The sequence below is a fragment of the Rousettus aegyptiacus genome, unplaced genomic scaffold (assembly GCF_014176215.1).
Source record: "Rousettus aegyptiacus isolate mRouAeg1 unplaced genomic scaffold, mRouAeg1.p scaffold_m13_p_14, whole genome shotgun sequence".
Classification (NCBI taxonomy): domain Eukaryota; kingdom Metazoa; phylum Chordata; class Mammalia; order Chiroptera; family Pteropodidae; genus Rousettus; species Rousettus aegyptiacus.
The window spans coordinates 8,359,408-8,381,230 of NW_023416289.1; the positions used below are offsets into that span (position 1 = coordinate 8,359,408).

The following is a 21,823-nucleotide window of genomic DNA, read 5'->3' on the forward strand; positions in this document are numbered from 1 at the left end:
GGTGAACAGAGAACTACTATGTGTGCATCACTGCCGTCACGCTCAGCCTACCAAGGAGAACAACAGGCCCTCGACTTCTTCTTGGCAGATGCCTGAAGGTCTATGAAGGTGAGCACACGGATCGATTCAGCTGCTCATCTTTGCCTCTCCACGTATCTTCAAAGTCTCCCTCTCATTAAATGTCCTGTGAGTCTTATAGTACAGCAATATCAATTGTCATCAAGTCTTAACAGATGGTTTGGCTGGGTATAAATGAACAAAGGTGACCAAATGAGAAATGGACTTACGTTGTTCACAGCAAAGAATGCCTCTTCTCCCTTGAACGAGAATGGGAACAAAGATTCTTGACCAAACTTTTCGTCAGGCTCCCTAGAACCCTCTCCCAGATGAGGCCCATCCATGTACTTCCTTCTAGAACCCAGTTTTATCGAGAATTCTGCTAAATCAAACCAGTGAGAATTTCTCACCCTTGAAATCTGAGCAAACTCCAAACCCCCCAGGTGATATCTGATCAACCTGGCCTACCCTCAGCCAGCATCTCCCCAGACTTGATGCCTCCTCTTAGTCATTTTCAATCCACCGACTCCCGTGGCCAGCCCCTCAGCCCCCACCCCCGCCCCAACACACACATACTTGAGCCTTGGCTGTAAATTCCACTTGTTACTGGATGTATTGGGCCTATTTCTATACTGAGTCTCTCTTCCCCTACTGCAAAAGAGTTTTTTGAATCAAATTTACCTTCACTTAACTTGTCTGTTCTCTTTAACGACATTTTGTTTTTATGATTGTTTTTTTACCTGCTAGGTCAGTGAACAGGTCAATTTCTAAAGATCCGCCAGATCTCTGCCCTTTTGGGGGAGGTGAGGCGGCTGGGGAAGTTTCTACAGAAACCTGTGCTCAGATAAGGAAAGCTCCCATTTCCGGGGCTGGGAGGGGCAGAGGAGCCGGAAGGTCTCCGCCCTTCTACCCTTCTGGGGTGCCTTCACCTAGTGCCCCTGACACCGGTGCATTGGGCCAGGACTACCTTTGGTCTGGACACAGCCTCTGCAGACCTTAGACCTAGCTCCCATCCCCCATCTCAAGCGGTCTGCATCCACACCCACCAGAACTCAAGCTGACCCCGGAAAAGAATTCAATCTAGTACTTTAAGCCCCACTCAGCGGGAAGTTTCACCTATCTGCCCAGAGCCTTGTTGGGCCCCACTATCATATTTCACTGGCACAAAATAGTGTCCTTTACTTGGACATCTAATGTATGCTAAGTCAGCAACCGAAAGCATACCTGACCCACACCTTAAGGTTGCCCCACGTTCCCGATAAGGACATGGCGGTTCAGGAAAGTTGACTAACTTGCCCACCTTCATGCCCCAGGTAAGTGGCGATGCAGGACTAGCACAGCGTTTCTCCTAAACCTGTGCTCTGTCACGCCCCACGGGACACCCAAGGTAGGAACGCAACTGAAGAAAGTCACCGAAGGGCCAAAGACACCCTGAGGCTTTTAAGAAAACAAATCTCTAGATTTTTATCTTTTTTTGTTAAGCCTACAACACGCCACTTGGGTCCTGCCTCTCCCGGCCCTCTTTCCAGCCCACTGCCGCCTCAGTATCCCCATCCGCCGACCAGGTGAAAGAGTCTTCATTCCTCCTAACTCTCTCTATGGGGGGGGAGGGTCGCTTTGAGGATCAACTTCGCTCCCCAAAAGCAAGGATAGGAGTGACGGAGGCGGGCTGGAGAGGATTCCTGTCTTCTGGAAAGAGTGAAAAAGCCGCCTTCTCCGCACCTGCTATCCAAAAGCCTCGGGCCGTGGTACCGCCCCCGGCCGCGACTCCGGGCCGCGCGCGGAGAGAGAGGGCGCTGGCCCTTTAAGAGCAGCGGCGGCGGCGGCGCTGGGAGGAGGGCCGGGAGCGCCGGGAGCTGCGCCGAACTCGCCGGGGACGTCGGGCGCCGGTTCCCTGGCTCGCTCGCTCGCTCGCTGCGACCAGCTCCCTGCGCCTCCGCCCGGGACCGCGCGGGGACCCGGGCCCGGTCGGGCGCTGGGCGAGCAGAGTCCCCGGGAGGGAGGCGCGCGCTCTGGGCAGCGCCCGGCCCCGGGCATGGACAGAGGGAGCTGGGCGCGCAGGGGGCGCCGCGGAACCGGGCGGCCGGAGCGCTGAGCCAGACAAAGGCTCAGGAGTTGCGCTTGCTCTCGGGAGCCGGGCCCCGGGCGCCCCGGCTGCGGGACCCGGCGGCGGCCCTCTCGCCCGCGGGCCGGCTCCGCGGGCCGAGATCTGCCCTGCCCGCTTCTCCTCGAGCGTGGGAATTTGCCGAGGGTACCTGAGCGGCTCTGGCCGGCACCAGAACCGGGAGGTCTGCCGTGCGCCCGCCGGGCGAGCAGCCAGGGAGCGTCGCAAGTTTCCGAGACGCGTGCGGGGACCCGGTGCGGGCGAGGGGCGAGCCCCGCGCGCCGCGCTCCGGGCCGGGCTGGGCGCCGAGAGCATGGGCAGCGACCCGAGCGCGCCCGGACCGCCGGCCTGGGCGAGCAGCCTCCCCGGCGGCCGGGAGGCGGCGGTGCGCCCGCGGCTGCTGCCGCTGCTGCTGCTGCTGCTGGGCTTCCTGGGCCACGGCGCAGCGGCGGAGGACGCAGAAGTCAAAGCCGAGGTAAGGACCCCAGTTCTGTCTCTTTGCCGAGGCTCGGGGGACTTCGGAGGGTGGGGAGGGAGCCACGCCCGCAGCCTTAAGGCCAGGAGGTAGACGGTGCGGAGACTAGCCCCCCAGTCCCCAGGGGAGGGGGGCGAAAGAAAGGGGCCAGGCAAGCTGCCCCTCCCCAGCTCGCTTTCTGCAGAGGCGCACCTCTCCCCAAACCCTGGAGCGTGTAGGACTCGCGCCTACTCTCCACCCCTTCAGCCCTGCCCTGGGCACTGACGCGCCCCAGCCCGCGTCCGGGAGCCGCTCCTGCCTCCCCAAGCCCTTGCTTCCCTCCATCCCTCCTTCCCTCCTTCCCTCCTTCCCCGGCGGCCGATTCCTCGAGAGCCCTGCGGGCGCGGTGACGCTCTTTGCGGATGGGGAGGGGGCTGCCCTGGGGAACCACGGGGGGAGCAGGCAGCGCTCCCGCCTCGATGAGCCCCCGTTCTGGGTGACAACGAGCCGCGCGCAGCGGGCGGGGATGGGGGGGAAGAGGTGCGAACCTCCGAGGCAACAGACTCGGGTCGCAGGGGCACTTTGCCGACTTTGCTGGGCTCTTCCTGCACGGAAGCCGCGCCACGCACGGCCAGCTGGGGTCCGAGATTAGAGACCCAGCCTCCCCGGCGCTTCCTCCCACCAGAGCCGCTACGCCGAGACCCGGTGCGCAGAAGGCGGACTGTGCACGTCTTTTCACTGGGACCCGCCTTACGTCCCTACGGGGCCCCCTCTCTGGATCGGTCCCGTGGGTTATCAGGTGCGGCCTCCTGACGCAGAGCTGGGTCCAGCCAGCACCCCGGCTCCATGGGGTCGCCCAGCACCGTCTTTCCGAGCAGAGATAGTGAGGACACCAGCTCCGTTGCCCCAGAGCAAAAGAGGGGTTCACTCTTAACCCACTTCTAAAACCCTGCTCCCTGCCCCAGACTAGGAGAGTCGGGGCGGGGCCGTGGAGACCCGAATCTGTGCTCGCGGGGTACGCTGGGGCCTCGGTGCCCTTGGGCCGGCCTGGAGCCTCCCGCTGCCCGCCGCCGCCTGAGTGCGGTTTCTATTTGCAGCGGCCGGTGCTCCCTCCCGGCCCCACGCGGCTTCCCCACCTCCCTTCGCTGCCTGGGAGATTTTTCCAATGGTAGCCTGCCCCTCCCCGCCCTACTTTAATAAAAGCTTGGAGGAAGGGCAGGGAATTCCTCCCGGCTCAAGTTACACCTCTCAGCCAGCTCCCCACCTGCTCTGCCCTCCCTCCCTGGCCAGGCCAGGGAGAGATGCAGGGAGCCAGGTCGCCGCCTGAGGTGGAGTGGTGGCCCAGCCCACTGCCCAGTCCAGCTGCACCCCCTCATTCATGCAGACAGGGACCTCCTGCTGTTGGGGATTCCCTCAGCCTGTGATCCAGGTACTAGTAGGTACTAGTAGCGGGGCCCACCTGCTACTCTCCAGAGTGGAGGACCAAAGAATTGCAAGTCACAGACCCACCCTTGAGCAGTTTCTAATCTTAGGAATGGCATCTCTCCGCAGAAAGCAGTCATGGACCAAGCTGGAATTTGGTTGCCATGCATTCTGAATTGGCATCCTAAATGGCCAGGAGCCCGGGCACTGGCACCTGTGGTCTGCGGGGCTTCATTCTCTCCTTCCTTTGCCTCTCTGCTCCTCCATCACTCCCTTCTCTCCCAGCCCAGGGAGTGCCCATAGCCCAGGGCCTGCACTGGGGCCACAGACCATGGCCCTACTTTGGTGGCATGGTTAGAGTCTGTGAGTGACCTGCAGCCTCTCTCCGAGGGAAAATTTGGGTTGGGCTGTTGCTGGAAGAGACTCTAGAAGGTTATGGGGACCCTTGGATTTTGGAAGCCAAGGTAGTTTAGGGCTAGAGACAGGAGGGTCGTCCCAGCTCCTCGAATAGGCTTTGGGGTACAGGCTATTCCTTGGAATCCTATCAAGTCCAGCCAGATCTGGGCCCAAAGAGTTGAATGGCTTTAGCAGCGAGTGCATTTGCCAGGAGGCTGTGGGACAGCTGTCCCCACGCCTGTCCACACTCTCTATGGACCAGCCTTAAGACTCCTGGGCCTGGCCTATACTCTGTGTCCAGAGCTTCTCTCCCTTGGGGAAGGGCCCTAGTCCTCACCCCACAATCCCCACAGCGCCAGGCTTCAGGGCAGGTCATGACTGGGTCTTTCTCGGAGCATCCTGGTAACTGAGCCAAGGCCAGCCCCTCTCCCTCCCTGGGCAGAAACCACAGGAATTTCACTAGACTTAAGGAATCAGGGAGTCCGGCCCATGCTGGGAGCCACAGGCACCTGCAGCCCTCCAGGCCCCAGCCTAGACAAGGCTGTGTTCCTGCGGAAAGCCACCACTAAGCTACTACTCTGCCCTGTCTCACTCCTTCCCTTGGATGTCAGGTCCTAGTCTCCAGCCGTTCTGAGCCGGAGCCCCATTCCCCTACATGGGTGAAGGCCTCAGCTGACTGAGGTGCCCGCCGTAGCGCCTGGCCTCCCCAGCGTGAGGGTCCAGTGCCCCTTCAGATCTCTGTCCTGCTCTTGCCGGCTACAGCACCGAGCCTGCTTAAGTGCCTTTGGTTTTCACCAGAGAAGCCATGGTCTCTTCCCACTCACCTCCTCCTCTCCAGGCATCACCTCGGGCCCTCAGCCCGCCCCATATAGGTGACTCAGGCTTATAGAGTTCATAGGTGTGGCGCAATTGCCACGAAAACATGGACCCACTCACCTTCCCTGAACAGACTCCCGCATACCTTCCTTGCCCCTACCTGGCAGCGGAGCAGGATGAGCGAAAGGAGGGGTGGGGATCAGCTTGAATTCTGATTTTGGCCTTTAGATGTGACTGATGAGCCATAGCCCCAGGCTTCTTGTGCTCCAATCTCTGCTGGCACTTCCCTGCTGGCCCCTGGGGGATCCACACTTGTGTTCTTATTAATACCCTTTCTTAAATGTGGAGCAGAAACTACGAGGCCCTGTGCCCACCTTTGAGGAAAACGTGAGCGCCTTGTCGTTGGAATCCTACAGAAGCTGCATCTTCTCTCCTCCTACCCATCCCTGTTTTTCAGGCTGTTCTCCTCTTATTACTAACAAACCGCCCCTCCGTAATCTATCTCAAAACACTCAGAGAACTGGGCTGGCTGACGCAGCCAAGGACCCAGGATCCATGGCCCCTCATGCCCAGCCCTTTGCCAGGTCCCCGTGTTCGGACTGGCTGAGGTCTCGTCAATCAGCTGCCTCCTTGCAAAGAACAGCCCAGTCAGCGTGTGCTCCTTGTCTGAACAGCAGATGAGTCCCACCTGCCCATCCTGACCTTTGGACATAAACACCTTCCTCTGCTCCACCCCAAGGAGAGTGGAGAGGAAACAGCACAGAAACACACCCGGGCCCCACAAAGAAGCCTTCCTGTGAACCCCAGCGCCCACTCCCCATGTTGTCTGCTGCCAACTCGGTAGGGCAAAGCTGCCAGGTGCCTGGTTCTGGCCCCCCTCCCCTCATGTCCTTTTGTTGCTGATCCAGATGTTCCCTGCCATGTCACCTCTGCCTAGCTGGAGTTTGGCTTCGGCCTGAGGCCAAGCCATGGTGGTCAGTAGGGGGCGCCACCTCTCGCCAACGCAGATTGGAGTTGGTGCTGTAGATTGGATATTCGAGTCCCCCCAACATTCATATGCTGAAACCTAGTTCCGAGGGTGGTGATATTAGGAGGTGGAGCCTTTGGAAGGCGATTCGTTGTTGAGTACAGAGCCATCGTGAAGGAGATTGGTGCTCTTATAAAAGCTGCCTGAGAAGGCTCCCTTCCCCTTCCACCATGCAAGGATGGAGTGAGAGGCTGGCAGTTGGCAACCAGGAAGCGGACCTTCACCAGAATCTGACCATGCTGGCACCCCGACCCTGGACTTTCAGCCTCCAGAACCATGAGAAATCTATGTGTGTTGCTATAAGCTACCCAGCTTATGATGTTTTTGTTATAGCAGCCCAAACGGACTAAGATAGTTGGCATCTTCAGTATCGTCCCAAGATTTATGTGGCTTACGCAGCCAGCCACTCAGGCAGGAGCCAAGCTCTGCCTTAAGCCAGGAGATGTGTTCTCTGAGTCAGCAGAAGCAGAGAGGGATCAGAGGCTCTCTGCTTGTACCTTTCTCTACCACAGTGGGTCTTGGGGGGACCCCACAGATGAATGTAAGGATCTGGGGCCCAGAAGGAGGCCAAACACTCCAGGCCTGCAGCATACAACAGGCGCCTTCTGGTTGAACAAGCTGCCCTGAGTTACGGGCTCATGTGAGGCCACTCCCCAGAAAGACACTAGTTGGTTCCAGGGATGCCTGGGCCCTTTGGAGGAGGGAGCCCAGAGTTTGCAGCCTCAGGCAAGAACATCAGAGCTGTGCAAGCTGGGCGTGGATCAGATAGACAAGAAGCGATGCCTCCCTGGGTCTCAGCCATTGACTGGCCCTTGGATGTGCCCCACATCCCACTGCATCTGATGGCTGAGCTGCCGGAGCCGGGGTGCCTGGAGGCCAGGGTCTGGATCAGCTCTCCAGGCTGGCCCTTAGCCCTGGGCGCCAGGCTCTCCTCCCAGGAGTTACTGCCACCCTGGAGGGGTGAGAGCCAGCTGCATGGCCAGCACTTGTGAGCATGGCACCTGGCACATAAGAAGCACTTGCAAAATGTGACGAAACAGTGACAGTGAGGAGCAAATGGCATTTGCTGTTGGGCAGGTCATCAAACTCATCTGAGCCTTAGTTCCCCAGTCTACGGAATGAGAATAGTAATAGCGTCTACTGGATGGAGTTATTGGGAAGATTCAGTGTGTTTACATGTAAAAACGTGGCCCTCACATGGGCCTAGTAGAATCAGGTGCTATTTTTAAGCACCATCAACATGTTTGGTTCTGTCCTGGGCGTGGTCTAGGGTTGTTTTGTAAGTTGTAAGCATTTTCACATTTAATCCTGGAATTGACTCTGTAAGTGTAGGTGCTATCATTACCCCATTGTAGAGAAGAGGAAACTGAGATCGCGAGGTGAGAAATGACACCATATTCCCCAGCCAGGGGGTGGCAGAGCAGGGATTCGAACCCAGTGGGTCTGGCTTGGAGCCTGAGCTCCCTGCCTCCATGCTGGATTAAAGGCTGCAGGACAGAGCCCAGAGCGTCATCCTGTGGAAGTGCCACCAAGCAGGAGCCTGCTGGGGCCGAGCCAGGTAGGAAGGAGGTGGCAGAGGTAGGGCCGGGTGAGCCTGGAGCTCTCCCCCAACCTGCCTAGCCACCCAGCCTCTGTCCTATGGACAGCCCCTTCCAGGAGACAACACCTAAGGGGGTTTCCAGGTGCAGCACCCGACCCGGCCCCCGGCCAACCTGAAACCATAGCAAACAGGGCTCTTTCCACACCTGCCCACTGGCAAAGGACCCGTTTCTGTGTCTTCCTCCAGGTTAAAGAGTGCAGGGCAGGCCGGGAGTAAAGAAGTGGCCGAGACTTGGGTTGTCCACCTCCTTCCTGCGTCCCTGGCTGCACATCCCCCACCCTGCCCACTGTCCCTGCAAACCAGAGCCCCTGAATGCACCTGCATCTTTCCCATGGTGAAGGGCGGTTCTTCTAGAGCTGCTTCAGTGTGGACCATGTTGCCTCTGGAGGTGGTAAATGACCCACCAAGGACGGGTGGCCTGGCTTGGTGTTCCTTACTTCACTGGCCTTGGGACTGGTCATCGTGTCCCTGTGTTCCCACCCCTGTGCAGCCATTGGGGAAGGAAAATTTTGACCCTATTCTGCAGAGGAGGGACGGGGGATCGGAGACGTTGGCTTGGTCCTCTTCCATTCCTCGGAGGCCTGTTCTGCAGACAAGTGGTCAGGACCAAGAGGCAGATTTCTGCTCAGCCTGAGGAAGTGCTAACAGTCCTAGCTGCCCGAAGAAGGAGTGGGCTACCTTGGTGGCGGTCAGCACCCCATCCTGCAGGGGCACAGGCTGGTTGGGTCCCTAGCCCAGCTGTACTCCATGGAGGCTGCAGTTAGGTAGCTGGATTTGATAGCCTCGTGGTCCCTTCCGGCCTGAGACTGGATGGAGGGGTCCAGGCCTACTTGGGGCCACCTAGCTGGTGGTTGGGCTCCTGGTTCAGACGCCTTGGACAGGGGTGGGCTTGATGGGCCCCGGGGTGCATGGTCTGCCTCTGCAAGGTTCGTGACGCTCCCAGGCTCATCATCCCGTCCGGCAGGAGCTCCGTGCTGGCATGGCCTTGGCCTGCTCCCAACAGCCCTGGCCGGCGATACTGGGTGGGGAGATGGGCACAGCGAGGCCCTCACAGCGCTCCAAAAGGCCCGTCCCCGGTGGGCCCACAAGGTGCCCTTTGTGCCTGCCTGGGCAACCCTGCCCAAGTCCGCTCGGGCTGCACGGAGAGCCGTGGGTGACAGGAGGAAAGCAGAGCCCAGCAGATTGTCCTTATCGCACCGGGTCTGATAAGGCCCGGTGGGAGGAGCTGGCTGTGGTGACCGCAGAAGCACTTGCCCCTGCCCCCACGGCTGCTTAATGCTTCACGCCTCGTATTGATCTGGAGGCTCCTTCCCAGACACACCCTCCCTGCAGGCCTGCCTTGGCATTGTCTCAGCACCCTGGGGGGCAGCCCTGCTGATGTGGCCCAGCGCCCAGGCCCAGCCAGGGATGTGGAGCCTGGGGAAGATTAGTCGCCCTCCCTCAGTGCTGTGCTGGGCACTGTGCCTGAGGAGGGCCAGGGCCCAGTGTCCCCAGCCTCAGGCCAAGAGGAGCTGGTGCCGCTTCACAAGCGGCCTGGTCCAGCGGCACCGCTTATGGGCTTTAGCTTTAGCCAGCTCAGCTGCGTGACCCTGGGCGGGGCACTCACCTCTCCGAGCCTCACCGTCAGTGTAGTGGGGATGGGGTACTGGTGAGCACTGAAAGGGACGACTGGGTGGAGTGGCTGGCCTGGCCCACGGCAGATTCCCAGCCCTCGGCTGCCGCAGGGCGTGCTCCAGGTAGGAGCACATTCTTCAGAACCTTCCCTGCTTCCTGCTGGACAGTGACCCACATGGAGGAGGTTCTCCCTACTCTGCCACTTACCGACCTCTCCCAGCCTCAGTTTCCCCACCTGAGAGACAAAGCTTCACCTGCTCGGCTCACTCCACCTACGAGACTAGGTAACAGGGAGGGACGGAGACACCTTGTGTCTGAGACCGCCTTTACGGCCTTCACCAGGAGGAGCGGCAAGGCCTGGAACAGAGCCCCTCCCCTACTTCGAGACCCAGAGGTCAGTCATGACCTTGGAAATCACTCCCTACTTTTTTTCCAATGGCAGCAGGGCACCCCAGGAAGCCGGGGCTTCAGGCACAAGTAGCCCCTCCTCACAGCCCCTACTGTGCACCTGAGTACCCCTGTCCCATTCTGTCTTTCCCCTCCACGTCCTCACCATCCTAACCTCCTAGGCTTGTCACACTTGGCACAGCAGCAAGGCACCGAAAATGTCCTCCCGGACGCTGCAAAAGGAAACGCCCACGGCCCTCTAGGCATGGCGCGGACTGATTAGCACTTGGTTGTCAGCCCCGAGCACACCCTGGCAGGCCGGCTCTGTCAGCTGCCTTGCCTTGTCACCCAGGGGTTCGGCTGCTCTGGGCCAAGGCTGTGCTGCTGCTTACCCTACTCTCTGTGGCAGTGGCCACAGGGCGTCTGTCACCAGGAGGCTGAGGGCTCAAGGCTTGGCTGATACTGAGATGGAAATTCTTAACTTCCCTGAGACTCCAAGGTGCTCATCTGCGTGCAGGAGGGTGCACAGGCACCCCTGGAACCTTCCCATCAGCCCCTGACCTGCCCTCAGAGCTAAAGCCCTGCCCCGCCCCCCACCCGGTCCCCTCTGCTGAGCTCTGGAGCGCTTCCTTGCAGACAGGCCCAGCCCCCTCTGAAACCCTCCTCAGAGCCCCAGCCTAAGCCTCCCCCATCCCTGCCCTCCTCCTGTCACTCTGCAGACACCACTAATCAGCCCCTTGGTGGCTTGTGATTGCGTTCCCTGAGATATTTTTACCTTATGCAAATAGGTGATGTAGAGGTTCCCTGAGATTTTTTTACCTTATGCAAATAGGTGATGTAGAGGTGCCCTCGTCTGTCAGCGGGCAGCCTCACCTCTACCCCTATCTCTGGATGAATCACTTTCACTGCGGGAGCTGGCTGAGTATCATGGCTTAGACTTCTAGATCTCTCCAAGCTTCTTCAGGAAAACCACGTCCATTAAGGGTGGTGGGCTGTCGCGCCTTACATGCACACAGGAGCTTCGGGAATGGGCTCCTATGCTTGGGAAGAACAGGGAGAGTGCCCATGACACTGCTAATGTCTGCTGGAACTCAGGGAAGGTGGCCTGGGCCAGAGGGGTGAGGGGAGCTGGCAAGGGAGGGCATGGCTCTCCCGCCCCCCCCCAGCTGCCCTGCCCCTCACCCGAGGCTGCATGGCACTGAGGCCCTGTTGGAGCCTGGAACTTTCAACCCTGTTGGTAGAGGCAAAAAGCTGCCACTCCAAGGACAACCTGCCTGTCATTGCTGGTACGGTTATTGAGCACCAGGGGCCTGGCCAGGTGCCAGCACTGGGCTGACAGGTGACACTGGTGGCAGACAGATGTGGGCATGGCTCTGGCCAGCTGGCACCTGGCTGTCAGCCCGGAATAGCCATCGTGTCCAGCCACCATCCTGCTCGCGGGCCCTCGATATGCAGCTCTCACCTCCCAGGGCCTCTCAGAGAGCAGGCCAGCAGGTCCCCTTACTCTGGGGACCTTTGGAGACCCCCGGTGGGCCATGAAAGATGCAAAGGATACACTTCCACGTGGCCGAGGCCCACGGCAGCCCCCGATCTCTGTGCCGCCAGCCTCCCACACTGGTCATCATGCTCTTGTGGCCTTGGGGAGAGGAGGCGGGCAGGGCAGAGTCCCCTTTCTTACCACAGCTCAGCGTGGCTCACTGAGAGTCCCTCTTCCTTCTGTCCTACTGGGGGAGACAAACGGTAAACACCTAAGTGAAATATATGTGTCGGTTAGTGACGAGTACAGGGAAGGAGGAGGAGGGGGTCAGGGTACAGCACATGGGGTTCTTTTGTACATAGTGTTGTCAGGGGACACTTCCCTGGTAAGACAGAGACCTGGGAAAAATGGGAGTGTGAGCCGTGCAAACATCTGGGAAAGCGCTGGGCAGCAGAGCACCTGGCTGGGCGGGTGAGCACTCAGGTGGGATCGAGTAGCGAGGGCCCGGGCGCGCCTGTGAAAACTGGCTTTCCCTCTGAGCTGAGAAGTGTAGAGACCAGACCTGACTCACAGAGGCCATTTGCCCTGGCTCTTGCGTGACAACAGACCGTGAGGTGGGAGCAGGGAGCTGGGCGTGGCTCTGGGGCGATGGTGGTGGTGGCGGTGGGTAGTGGTCAGATGCAGGCGGTATGTGTGGGGAGTCAGCGGCGCCGGGACCTGCTGACCAGGTCGTGGCCTCTCTCCTTTGCAGAACTGGCTGCGGCTCTATGGCTACCTGCCCCAGCCCAGCCGCTACATGTCCACCATGCGCTCCGCCCAGATCCTGGCCTCGGCCCTCGCCGAGATGCAGCGCTTCTACGGGATCCCTGTCACCGGCGTGCTCGACGAAGAGACCAAGGCGTGAGTCCCTCTGTCGGGCCCTTCCCAGACCCCACCGGGCCCTGCCCTCCTTGTGGCTGTGGCATGCGGGGTTTCTAGAAAAAATGACCTAGATAAGAGATGGCGAACACTTTGGTCCTCCATGCCAGCTCCAGCTGGCTGAGAGTGGCTGTGTAAAGCCTTGCGTTGAGATGGCAGCCGAGGCCAAATGCGGGCGTGGCCGCGGGGAGCATAGGATTGATTAGTGATGTCTGCCACGGGCATGGGAATTGGAAGAGGCAGCCGGTTGGACAGGACAGCCTAGCTAGGCCTTGCTCTGGATCTGGCAGAGGGAATGCGACCCAAAGCCACACCCTCGCTGAGCAAGGAAAAGAGACCTCGGGAATAACTGTCTCATTCCTGGATGGCACTGCTGAGAAGGGGCTCACGTTCGTGGAAGACTGGCACCCAGTCTTCCGGTACGAGATTAGTGTACCCATTTTCTTGATGAGGAGAGTGAAGCTCAGCTAATCTTCCTCACCTTCCCTGCCACACTGGTATAAGAGGCAGCCGAAGGTCGCAGGCGGGAGGGTGGAAGAAGGTGGACTGCCTGGAGGAGGCTCTGTGTTCACTCCTCCATGCCTGTGACCCAGGTGGATGAAGCGGCCCCGCTGCGGGGTGCCAGACCAGTTCGGGGTACGTGTGAAAGCCAACCTGCGGCGGCGGAAGCGCTACGCCCTCACTGGCAGGAAGTGGAACAACCCCCACCTGACCTTCAGGTAGGGACGCCCCGCTGCCCAGGGTGGCATCCCTCCCAGGACATCTCGCCTGGGCTGAGGCCTCGGGCATCCCAGCGGGCTTGTCTGGAAGGTTTCCTTTCCCAGCAGCACCCACCAGGGTGCCTCGCAGAGGCAGTCTGTCCCCACTCTACTCCCACACCCGCGCTGACAAGGGCCACACACCCTAGGCACACCCTAGTCTCCCTCCGCAGAAGGCCCGGCCCCTTGCATCTGCTTCCACTTTCTCCTCCTTCCCTCCCTCCCCTCACCCACCAGCAGCCCTCACTGGCCTCACAGGCCCAGATGGGCTTCTGCCCCAATACAAACGTGGCCTCCACGGTGCAGGGCCTGGGGCTTCAGGCCCCTGTGGGGTATGAGAAGACAGGGGCACAGAATCCCAACATCTGTCAGGTGGGCAGGCAGCAAATCACACCCCTCTGAGCCTCTAGCATGTGGTGGTCCCCAAGGGCTCCTCTTCCTGTTGCAGCCTAGCCATGGCCCTATCAGAGCGCCATCTCTCGAGGAGGAGTAGCCTCTTAGACCCCAGGCCCCCAGAGGGGATTCATGGTCCGGCCGGCTTTACCAGAGGTCCGTCCAGCACACAGACGCTTAATCTGGTTTACGTGGCCCCTAACAGGGCTCCTCACACTTCACCATGTGCAGACCAGGGGCACGTGTTCTAATGAGTTTATTTATTTAATCCTCACAGGGATTCTATGATGAAAGCACTCCCTTCCTGTTCCCGGTTTACAAATGAAGAAACTCAAATTCAGAGAGACTAACTCACTTTCCCAAGGTCATGCAGATAGTGTTAGAGCCTGGCCTTGAACTTAGGTCAGCCTGACCCTGGAGCCCACCATTCAGAACCACTAGGCCTGTGTTCCCCAAACCTCAGCCATGTGCATCCCTCCTTCTAGGTCTTTCTTTCCACTACGTATCACCTGTACTTTTATTTACTTGACGTTTTCTTAAAATAAGCTTATTTGGCACAATGAAACCTTATCCGGGGATATCTTAATGAACTCCTGGGTTTGACATGTTTGTTCTCTTTTTCCAATTCACATCCGAGTTAAGTAATGGTCGCTTTCGGGCACTGGTACCAGTTCAGATCTTATGCGCGTCCCGTGGGACCATGAGTCTCGGCCTCCGAACCATTGGGTGCCGGCAGTGGACACTAGCCCCCGGCCCTGGGTTCACGCCCATGTCTCCCCACCCACCTGCAGCATCCAGAACTACACAGAGAAGCTGGGCCGGTACCACTCGCTGGAGGCGGTTCGCAGGGCCTTCCGAGTGTGGGAGCAGGCCACACCCCTGGTCTTCCAGGAGGTACCCTACGAGGACATCCGGCTGCGGCGGCAGAAGGAGGCTGACATCATGGTACTCTTTGCCTCTGGCTTCCATGGCGACAGCTCACCCTTTGATGGCACGGGCGGCTTTCTGGCCCACGCCTATTTCCCTGGCCCTGGTCTGGGCGGGGACACCCATTTCGACGCAGATGAGCCCTGGACCTTCTCCAGCACTGACCTAGATGGTGAGATCAGCTGGCCAGTGCGAGGGCACAGGCCCTGCAGGGCGGGGAGGGGCCACTTCCCCTGCGCTGCCCTCCAGAGCGCTGACACTTGGTCTCAGGCCGTTGTCCCACCGTCTCCAAGGGGTGGCAGGGAGGGGAAGGGATCATTTCTCAGGTGGGGAAGTTGGAGGCCCAGAAGTCAGGGCAGCTCAGCCTCCTCTACGAGTGAGGAGAGGGCAGGCTCCCTGGCAGCCTCGGCCCACAGTCTGGGGTGGCCAGGTCCTGGGCCAGGCCCGAGCCGACCGGGCTGCTTGTCCCCGCTGCAGGGAACAACCTCTTCCTGGTAGCAGTGCACGAGCTGGGCCATGCTCTGGGGCTAGAGCACTCGAACAACCCCAGCGCCATCATGGCGCCGTTCTACCAGTGGATGGATACCGACAACTTCCAGCTGCCCGAGGACGACCTCCGGGGCATCCAGCAGCTGTACGGTGAGCGGGCGGCACAGGCGTGGCCGGGGGGCTCTGCATGCCTGCCCTCGGCTCCCAGCCCTGCGAGGCCTAGGCGCCACTGCCATCCCCGTTTTGCAGATGAGGAAACTGAGGCCCAGAGAGGATTAGTGACTTGTTCACGTCACTCAGTGAGTAAAAGATGGTGCCAGAAATCAAATTCAGGCCTGGCCAGCCGACTCCAGGGCCTGGCCCTCACCCTGGGCTCACACCCAACGCTCTGCAGTGACTCCGGGCTTGGGCTTTCAGAGGACACAGGTGGCTCCAGGGCCCCTCACCGACATCCCTCTCCTCCTCAGCCTCAGTGATATTCTTATCAGACCAGGGGTGCCTCCGGGTTTCCAGGACCCTATCCCTTCCAGTGTTACACGCGGCCCGAGCCCGTCCCGGGCTCTCTAGTGAGTGTTGGTTTCCCACTTCCTAGTGGCCTTGAGGCAGGTGACACCAACCCCCACACAGCAGGCCTTTCCCAAGAAAGCCTCTAGTAGTGAAGTCTCCCAAGAGCCAGTTTGGGTCCCTGAGGGGAAGCAGAGAGGAGGGCAGCCTCAGAGGCCCAGTGACCCAAGCCCAGCGTGGGGCGGTCAAGGAGGGGGCTGTACGAAAAAGGATGGAGGTCCTTTTAGACAGACAGGGCCTTTCATTTGGGGTACATGTCTCTCCAGGGTGGAGGCCCCAGGATCTCAGGGTTCTGACTAGGAGGACCTGGAGTCCTGGCTGGGTTCTGGGGCTGCCGCCTCACTTCCTGTTTTCTTCTGGCTCTATAGGCACCCCAGACGGTCAGCCACAGCCCACCCGGCCCCTCCCCACCGTGACAGCCCGGCGGCCGGGCCGGCCAGACTATCGGCCCCCCAGGCCCCCCCAGCCCCCACCCCCAGGTGGGAAGCCAGAGTGGCCCCCAAAGGGAGGGCCCCCAGTGCAGCCCCGACCCACGGAGCGGCCTGACCAGTATGGCCCCAACATCTGCGACGGGGACTTCGACACAGTGGCCATGCTGCGTGGGGAGATGTTCGTGTTCAAGGTCTGGCCCTTGCCCTTGCCCGTGCCTCCCTCAGCCCCTTGGCCCAGGCTCAGAGCAGGAGAGCACCCCCACTCCACCCCCAGAGCCCCGCACACCTTGCTGCTCGGCACCCCCACCCCTCACTCACTGAGCAGCCCCTGGGGCGCCATCACTCCCTAGACTGGGAAGAAACAAGCCTGGGACGAGGGACGAGGGATTTGCAAGGGTCACGCAGCAAGCCCAGGGGTCCGCCCCACTCATCTGCCCTGTCCGCTCAGGGCTCTGCCCCCGGCGCTGCCCTCAGGATCTCAGTGGCCTCCCCCGGACGCCCCCTGACCCAGGGAGGGCGGCTTCAGGAGGGGCCTCTCCCAGGCCAAAGCCGCGTGCGTGCTCCGTCCCCTCACGCACACACCCTCCCCAGGGCCGCTGGTTCTGGCGGGTCCGGCACAACCGCGTCCTGGACAACTACCCCATGCCCATCGGGCACTTCTGGCGCGGTCTGCCAGGCGACATCAGTGCTGCCTACGAGCGCCAGGATGGGCGTTTTGTCTTTTTCAAAGGTGAGCCAGTGCTGGTGGGAGGGGCTGGGCAGCCTTCCTGCCCCAACCTCTGACCCAGCTGGGCCTGAGGTGGCAGAGAGCCAAGGGCTGTGTTCCATGGATCAAGGCAGTAACTCTGAGGGACCCCCAGCCCCGCTGGCCTGAGCTCCCCAAGGACAGGGCTGGGCCCAACTAAAAGTGAGGAGCCCTGGGCTGTGTGCTGGGGTGCCCCAGCAGCACAGCCCCTAGACCCGGAGGCTGGGCAGAGTTTCCTGTCTTTTCTGTCTCTACAAGAACTGTTGTGGGGGTGTTCACATGGGGATGCAGGGCCATGTACAGTGTGAGCAGTGTGTGTACTGCTGTGAGAGTCTCACATTCGTGTGGGTAAACGAGCAGTCACAGGTGTTCATGAGTGCAGATGCAAGGGTGTTACATTGTATATTGTAGTGTGTGGGGTGTAAGTGTAATTGTGTATAATTGTGTGTGTGTATGTGTGTCTGTGGTCTGTGTAGCAGTGAATGTGAATGGATTTGTGGGCCCAGAATACCATTCCCCATGCCCCCTTCCTGCCCAGTCCCCTCAGCCCCAGGCCTGTTCTCATCCACCTCCCTCTCCTCCCACAGGTGACCGCTACTGGCTCTTCCGGGAAGCAAACCTAGAGCCTGGCTACCCTCAGCCGCTGGCCAGCTATGGCCTGGGCATCCCCTATGACCGCATCGACACGGCCATCTGGTGGGAGCCCACAGGCCATACCTTCTTCTTCCAAGAGGACAGGTGAGCGCCCTCTCCCCTAAAGGGAAAAGACTCCAATAGGGGCACATATCCCTGACCTACCCAGAGAGAACTCAGTGCCCATGGGGAATGCACTCCGGGCCCAAGCAGGCCCACAGCCCGGCGCTTTTGTTTACAGGTACTGGCGCTTTAATGAGGAGACGCAACGTGGAGATCCAGGATACCCCAAGCCCATCAGCGTCTGGCAGGGGATCCCCGTCTCCCCTAAGGGGGCCTTCCTGAGCAATGATGCAGGTACCAAGGCCAGCACTCTTCCCAGCACTCAGCAACCCCCTCCTCCATGCAGGGGACAGGGCTTGTCCGAGGTCAGCAGACATTGTGATGGCGTTTATGGGGGGACACAGCTGTGTCAGGCCCTGGGCTGCTGGAAGTTTCTGGAGCATGACTGCCCCGGTCCCTCCCTCCATCGTCACCATCCCCTTTTTACAGACAGCCAAACCACGGAGTTTGAGTAAAGGGCCCCAAATCGCACAAGGAAATTATGGAGTCAGGAGTCCCGCCCAGGCCTGCCTGTGGCCAGAGCTGGCACTCGGAGCCACCCTGCTCCCCACAGTGTCCCGCTGCGTTGGGCAGCCCGTGGGGAGCCTGCAGCCTGAACTTGGCTCAGAGCGATGGAGCGAGAGTCCTTCCGGGGTGCCCCACTGGAAGGGAAGCCTCATCTCGGTCATTATAACCCAGTGACAGGGAGCTGTGGCTTTTACTTCTCCAGCAGGGTCTCTGGTGAGTTTACGAGAAACCATAGTCCTGGCTCTCAGATTCCAGGTTCTCAGACTCAGGGGAGATCCTGCAGGCTTCGCCAGTGCTCGGGCGGGTCACACGGCTTCTGTGTGTGACGCCATCACTCTGCAGCCTCTCCGATGGCACTGCGCTCAGCAGAGCGTCAACTGGCCCCACGATTCAAACCTGGCCCTTCCTGGGGCTGCTGGGATATGGCACAGTTCCCAAGGCTGGAGCGCTGGGCCAAGGCGAGGTTGGGCTCCGTGCCAAGGTCTGCTGCACACTGTCTCTTGTGGGGTGAAACCAGTCCTGGGATGGGACAGCAAGGTCCCCTGACTGCGGCCCCCAGTCCAGCAGGCTGTAGGACCCTCTCACCATGCTCTGCCCTAGCCAATGTCAGCCTAGCTAGGAGGCACTTCTAATGGTGCGCTTGACCCAAGCCCAGCCCCTCCCTGAGCCTGGTATGGCTCCCGTAAGTTGAGAAGGGGCAAATTTGAAAATGCTAAGGGAAGCAAGCGAGAAGGAGGGTGTTTTAAAGCCAGGGACCTGTCAGCACGTCCTGGTCTCCTGCGAGGGTCTCTGGCCGGCGAGTGGGTGGGGCCTGACGCCACTCTGGCCTGCTTGCCCCTGCAGCCTACACCTACTTCTACAAGGGCACCAAATACTGGAAGTTCGACAACGAGCGCATGCGCATGGAGCCCGGCTACCCCAAGTCCATCCTGCGGGACTTCATGGGCTGCCAAGAGTACGTGGAGCCGGGACCCCGATGGCCTGATGTGGCCCGTCCGCCCTTCAACCCCGATGGGGGTGCAGAGCCTGGGGCAGGCGGCGACAGCCAGGAGAGCGACGAGGGCCATGAGGCTGGCCCGGGTACCGGGGAGGGGGACTCTGGGGCCGGCGAGGATGGGGGCAGCCGCGTGGTGGTGCAGATGGAGGAGGTGACGCGGACGGTGAACATGGTGATGGTGCTGGTGCCTCCGCTGCTGCTGCTGCTGTTCATCCTGGGCCTCACCTACGCCCTGGTGCAGATGCAGCGCAAGGGCGCCCCGCGCATGCTCCTCTACTGCAAGCGGTCTCTACAGGAGTGGGTCTGACCCGCGCAGGCCCCTCCTGCTCCTCACGGTGCTAAGGGGCCAGGCTGGCCGTGCCTGTGGTTCTGAGGTGGCTCCTGGGGCACCGAGCAAGAGCCTTCGGTGGCTCCCTCAGCCCCTGGGTGGGGGCGATCCCCCCAGGCCCTCCAACATCCTTGCCAGCCCTTCCCCCCATTGTTTATTTATGCCCAGGTATCTTTTTTTTTTTTTTTTTTTGCACACTAACTGAGCATTTGTTTTGACTTTCCTGACCAGGGGCAGCCCCTCAGGGCAGCGAGTTAGAGCTTTCTAAATGTTCTAAATGGAGTTTTGCTCCAACAGGGAATTAGGCCCCCACCCACCTCTGGCTGGGCCACGGCCAGCAGAGTGGAGGGTCCGAGGGCCCAGATGGAAATGTGGCTGAGCAATTGTCTGGGCTCTTCCCACCCCAGGGCCCGAACCTTGAGCTCTGTCGGCTTTGGAGACTAGTGGGGCCTAACTGGTCTCCACCCGCCTGAGTCTCTCTCTGCCTTAGGAAGAGCTTTTGCCCAGGGCCAGCCCCAGGCTGGAGGGGACAGAGGCCGAGGTCACCACTGGCTGTGAGTCTGTGTCGAGTTTTGGTTCCTTCCCAGCCCACCTCTGACAACCCCAGCAGGCGGGTTCCTTGTGCCTAAAAACCCCACCCGGCCCTGGCCAGCCAAAGGGCCAGCAGCCCCCACTCCCACGTACCCCTTGAGCCCATACCTCCTTTTCTCTCTGGAGAAGGGGTTCTGGACCTGTTTTACCAAGGACCAAAAGGGGTCTGCCAAGGCCCCTCCACCCCAGGAGCCCTGCCCCCCAGGCTGGGCCCCCAGCCCCCTGTCCACTTTCTCGTCTCTGAGCTACGGTGCACCTGGGCTCCGTCCCCGAGCCTCCTCCCACCCTCTCTCACCCACACCACCATCCTCAGGGGGCTCAGCCCCACTAGTGTGAGGCTCTGGCTGCCAGTGTCCTGGCTCTCCTGGGGAGAGGGGTCTGATAGGTGCCCAGGCTGGGGTGGTGGATGTCCACAGAGTGTGCCCACTCACGAGGTGCCCACAGCCCACCACGTACCAGGCTTGGGGCTTCCTCCCCTCCAGCTCCCTGTCCCCCAGGGCAGCAGCTTATCCCCCTCTCAGACTATGGGAGGGCGCCGTGTAGTCCCCAAAGGAGCCCACTGTGGCCCATAGACTCCTCCTGGGTTTAGCCCTGAGGGCGGAGATGCTTCCTCCTCCTCCTCCCTCCCAAAGCGAGCAGAGGCAAGGCTGCTATGGGAAATGGTACTGTATAGCCGGCTCTGTCCCCTCTGCTTCCCACAGCCCTGAGCAGGCGGGTCTGCCGCCCAGAACCCAAGGCCCCCAGAGGGAGGGGCTCCTCGTGGGCTGGCCCCGTGTGCAGATCCAACAGCTTCCTCCCCCTCCGTCCTCAGAACCAGAGAGTCAGCCAAGGGGCGGAGGGGCGTCCATGTCCACCCCCCATGTTTCTTTCTGTAAATAATCAGCACTGATTAAATTGTATGGCCGGCGAGTGTGACCTCCTTTGTAAGAGGCCTTGGGCCAGAGCTCACAGCTGGAGGAGCTGCGGGTGACGGGGCAAGTCCAGGCTGGGGTTGGGGGACTTGCCCCCACACCAGAGAAACCTCATTCCCAGTTCTGTGGGGGTCCCTTCCCAGTGACCGGGGTAGGAGTGAGAGGTAGCCGCCCTCAACGGACCTGAGGAGGGCAGGGCAGGGGACTGGGGTTGGCCCTACCGGGCCGGGACAGCGAAGGCTTTGGGAAGATGCTCGCCATCTATCCGTGGTGAGGAAGGGCAACCCAGCTGCCCACATGCCCTTCATGTCTGACCGGGCCAGGCGGCCTGGCCCCTCACCTCCAGACTGGGTTCTGGGCGGCCTGAAAGCCCAGTTTGCACGGTAAGGAGACGGGAAAGGGTGCCACTGTGGATTCGGAAGTTCCCCTCGCCACATGCTCCGCTCCAAGGGTGAGGGGGCACCCAAGACCTGCCCTCTCCTTTGAAGCAGTAGAAAAATCTCACCCTGGGCAGGGTGCAGATGATGCCCAGGGGCAAGGACTGCCGTCCCTTGGGTCTGGGTGAGCTTTGGACCCCACGTCTGTCCTCTGGGCCAAGCCTAGTGGGCACCAGCCTGCACCCCCAGGAAGGCAGTGATCAGCCATAGTGGGGTCCTACTCCAACCATGGAGCAGCTGCTGCCTCCACAGCTCCTCAGGCAGGTCCTTCAACCTGTTCTAGGCCCCACCCTCTCCCTCAGCAGAGTACCCCCTCCCTAGCGCCCCTGATCCCACCCTTTCCTCTCTTTGTATTGAAAACTGGCTGAGGAGAGTAGGAAATGCTGGCCCTGGGAAGCCCCGAAGGCCTCTCAGCCTCAGCTAGAAAAGGAGTTGCAAGCTCCCCCACCCCAGGGGCCTTGGCAGCTGCATGGGGGTCTGAGGCGGACACCATCTTGTCAGCTTTCCTGTGGCAGAAGCCACAGGGCCCCACCCAGGTCTGCCTGAAGCCTGAAGCCTTAGGGTCACCCAGAAGCCCAAAGGTCACCAGGCAGGTGGAGGGCAGTGTGGCGGCTCCAGGATGAGAAGGGAGAGGATAAAGGGCCTCTCGCCTTGAGCTCTTCCTTAGAGCCCAGGCCGGGAGGAGAGACTTGGCAGAGGTGTCAGCGCCTCAGGAAA

General features: G+C 60.5%; 1 protein-coding gene across 1 annotated transcript; it reads left to right on the plus strand.

Moving 5' to 3' along the window:
• The first annotated feature begins 1,725 nt into the window (after positions 1-1,725).
• On the plus strand, positions 1,726-20,667 carry MMP15 (matrix metallopeptidase 15). The gene is made up of 10 exons (XM_016130071.2): positions 1,726-2,636; positions 12,106-12,254; positions 12,866-12,991; positions 14,215-14,522; positions 14,828-14,989; positions 15,772-16,025; positions 16,426-16,564; positions 17,167-17,317; positions 17,454-17,569; positions 18,686-20,667. Exons 1-10 carry the CDS (start codon positions 2,475-2,477, stop codon positions 19,144-19,146), a joined length of 2,028 nt encoding a protein of 675 aa, XP_015985557.2. The 5' UTR covers positions 1,726-2,474; the 3' UTR covers positions 19,147-20,667.
• Positions 20,668-21,823: the final 1,156 nt, after the last annotated feature.

Bases quoted from the DNA above. Each gene is read 5' to 3' on its own strand.
- MMP15 (XM_016130071.2), top strand. From the start codon at position 2,475: ATGGGCAGCGACCCGAGCGCGCCCGGACCGCCGGCCTGGGCGAGCAGC. The intron at 14,523-14,827 runs GTGAGATCAGCT...TCCCCGCTGCAG, and splicing joins CTCCAGCACTGACCTAGATG to GGAACAACCTCTTCCTGGTA. The intron at 16,026-16,425 runs GTCTGGCCCTTG...CACCCTCCCCAG, and splicing joins GGGAGATGTTCGTGTTCAAG to GGCCGCTGGTTCTGGCGGGT.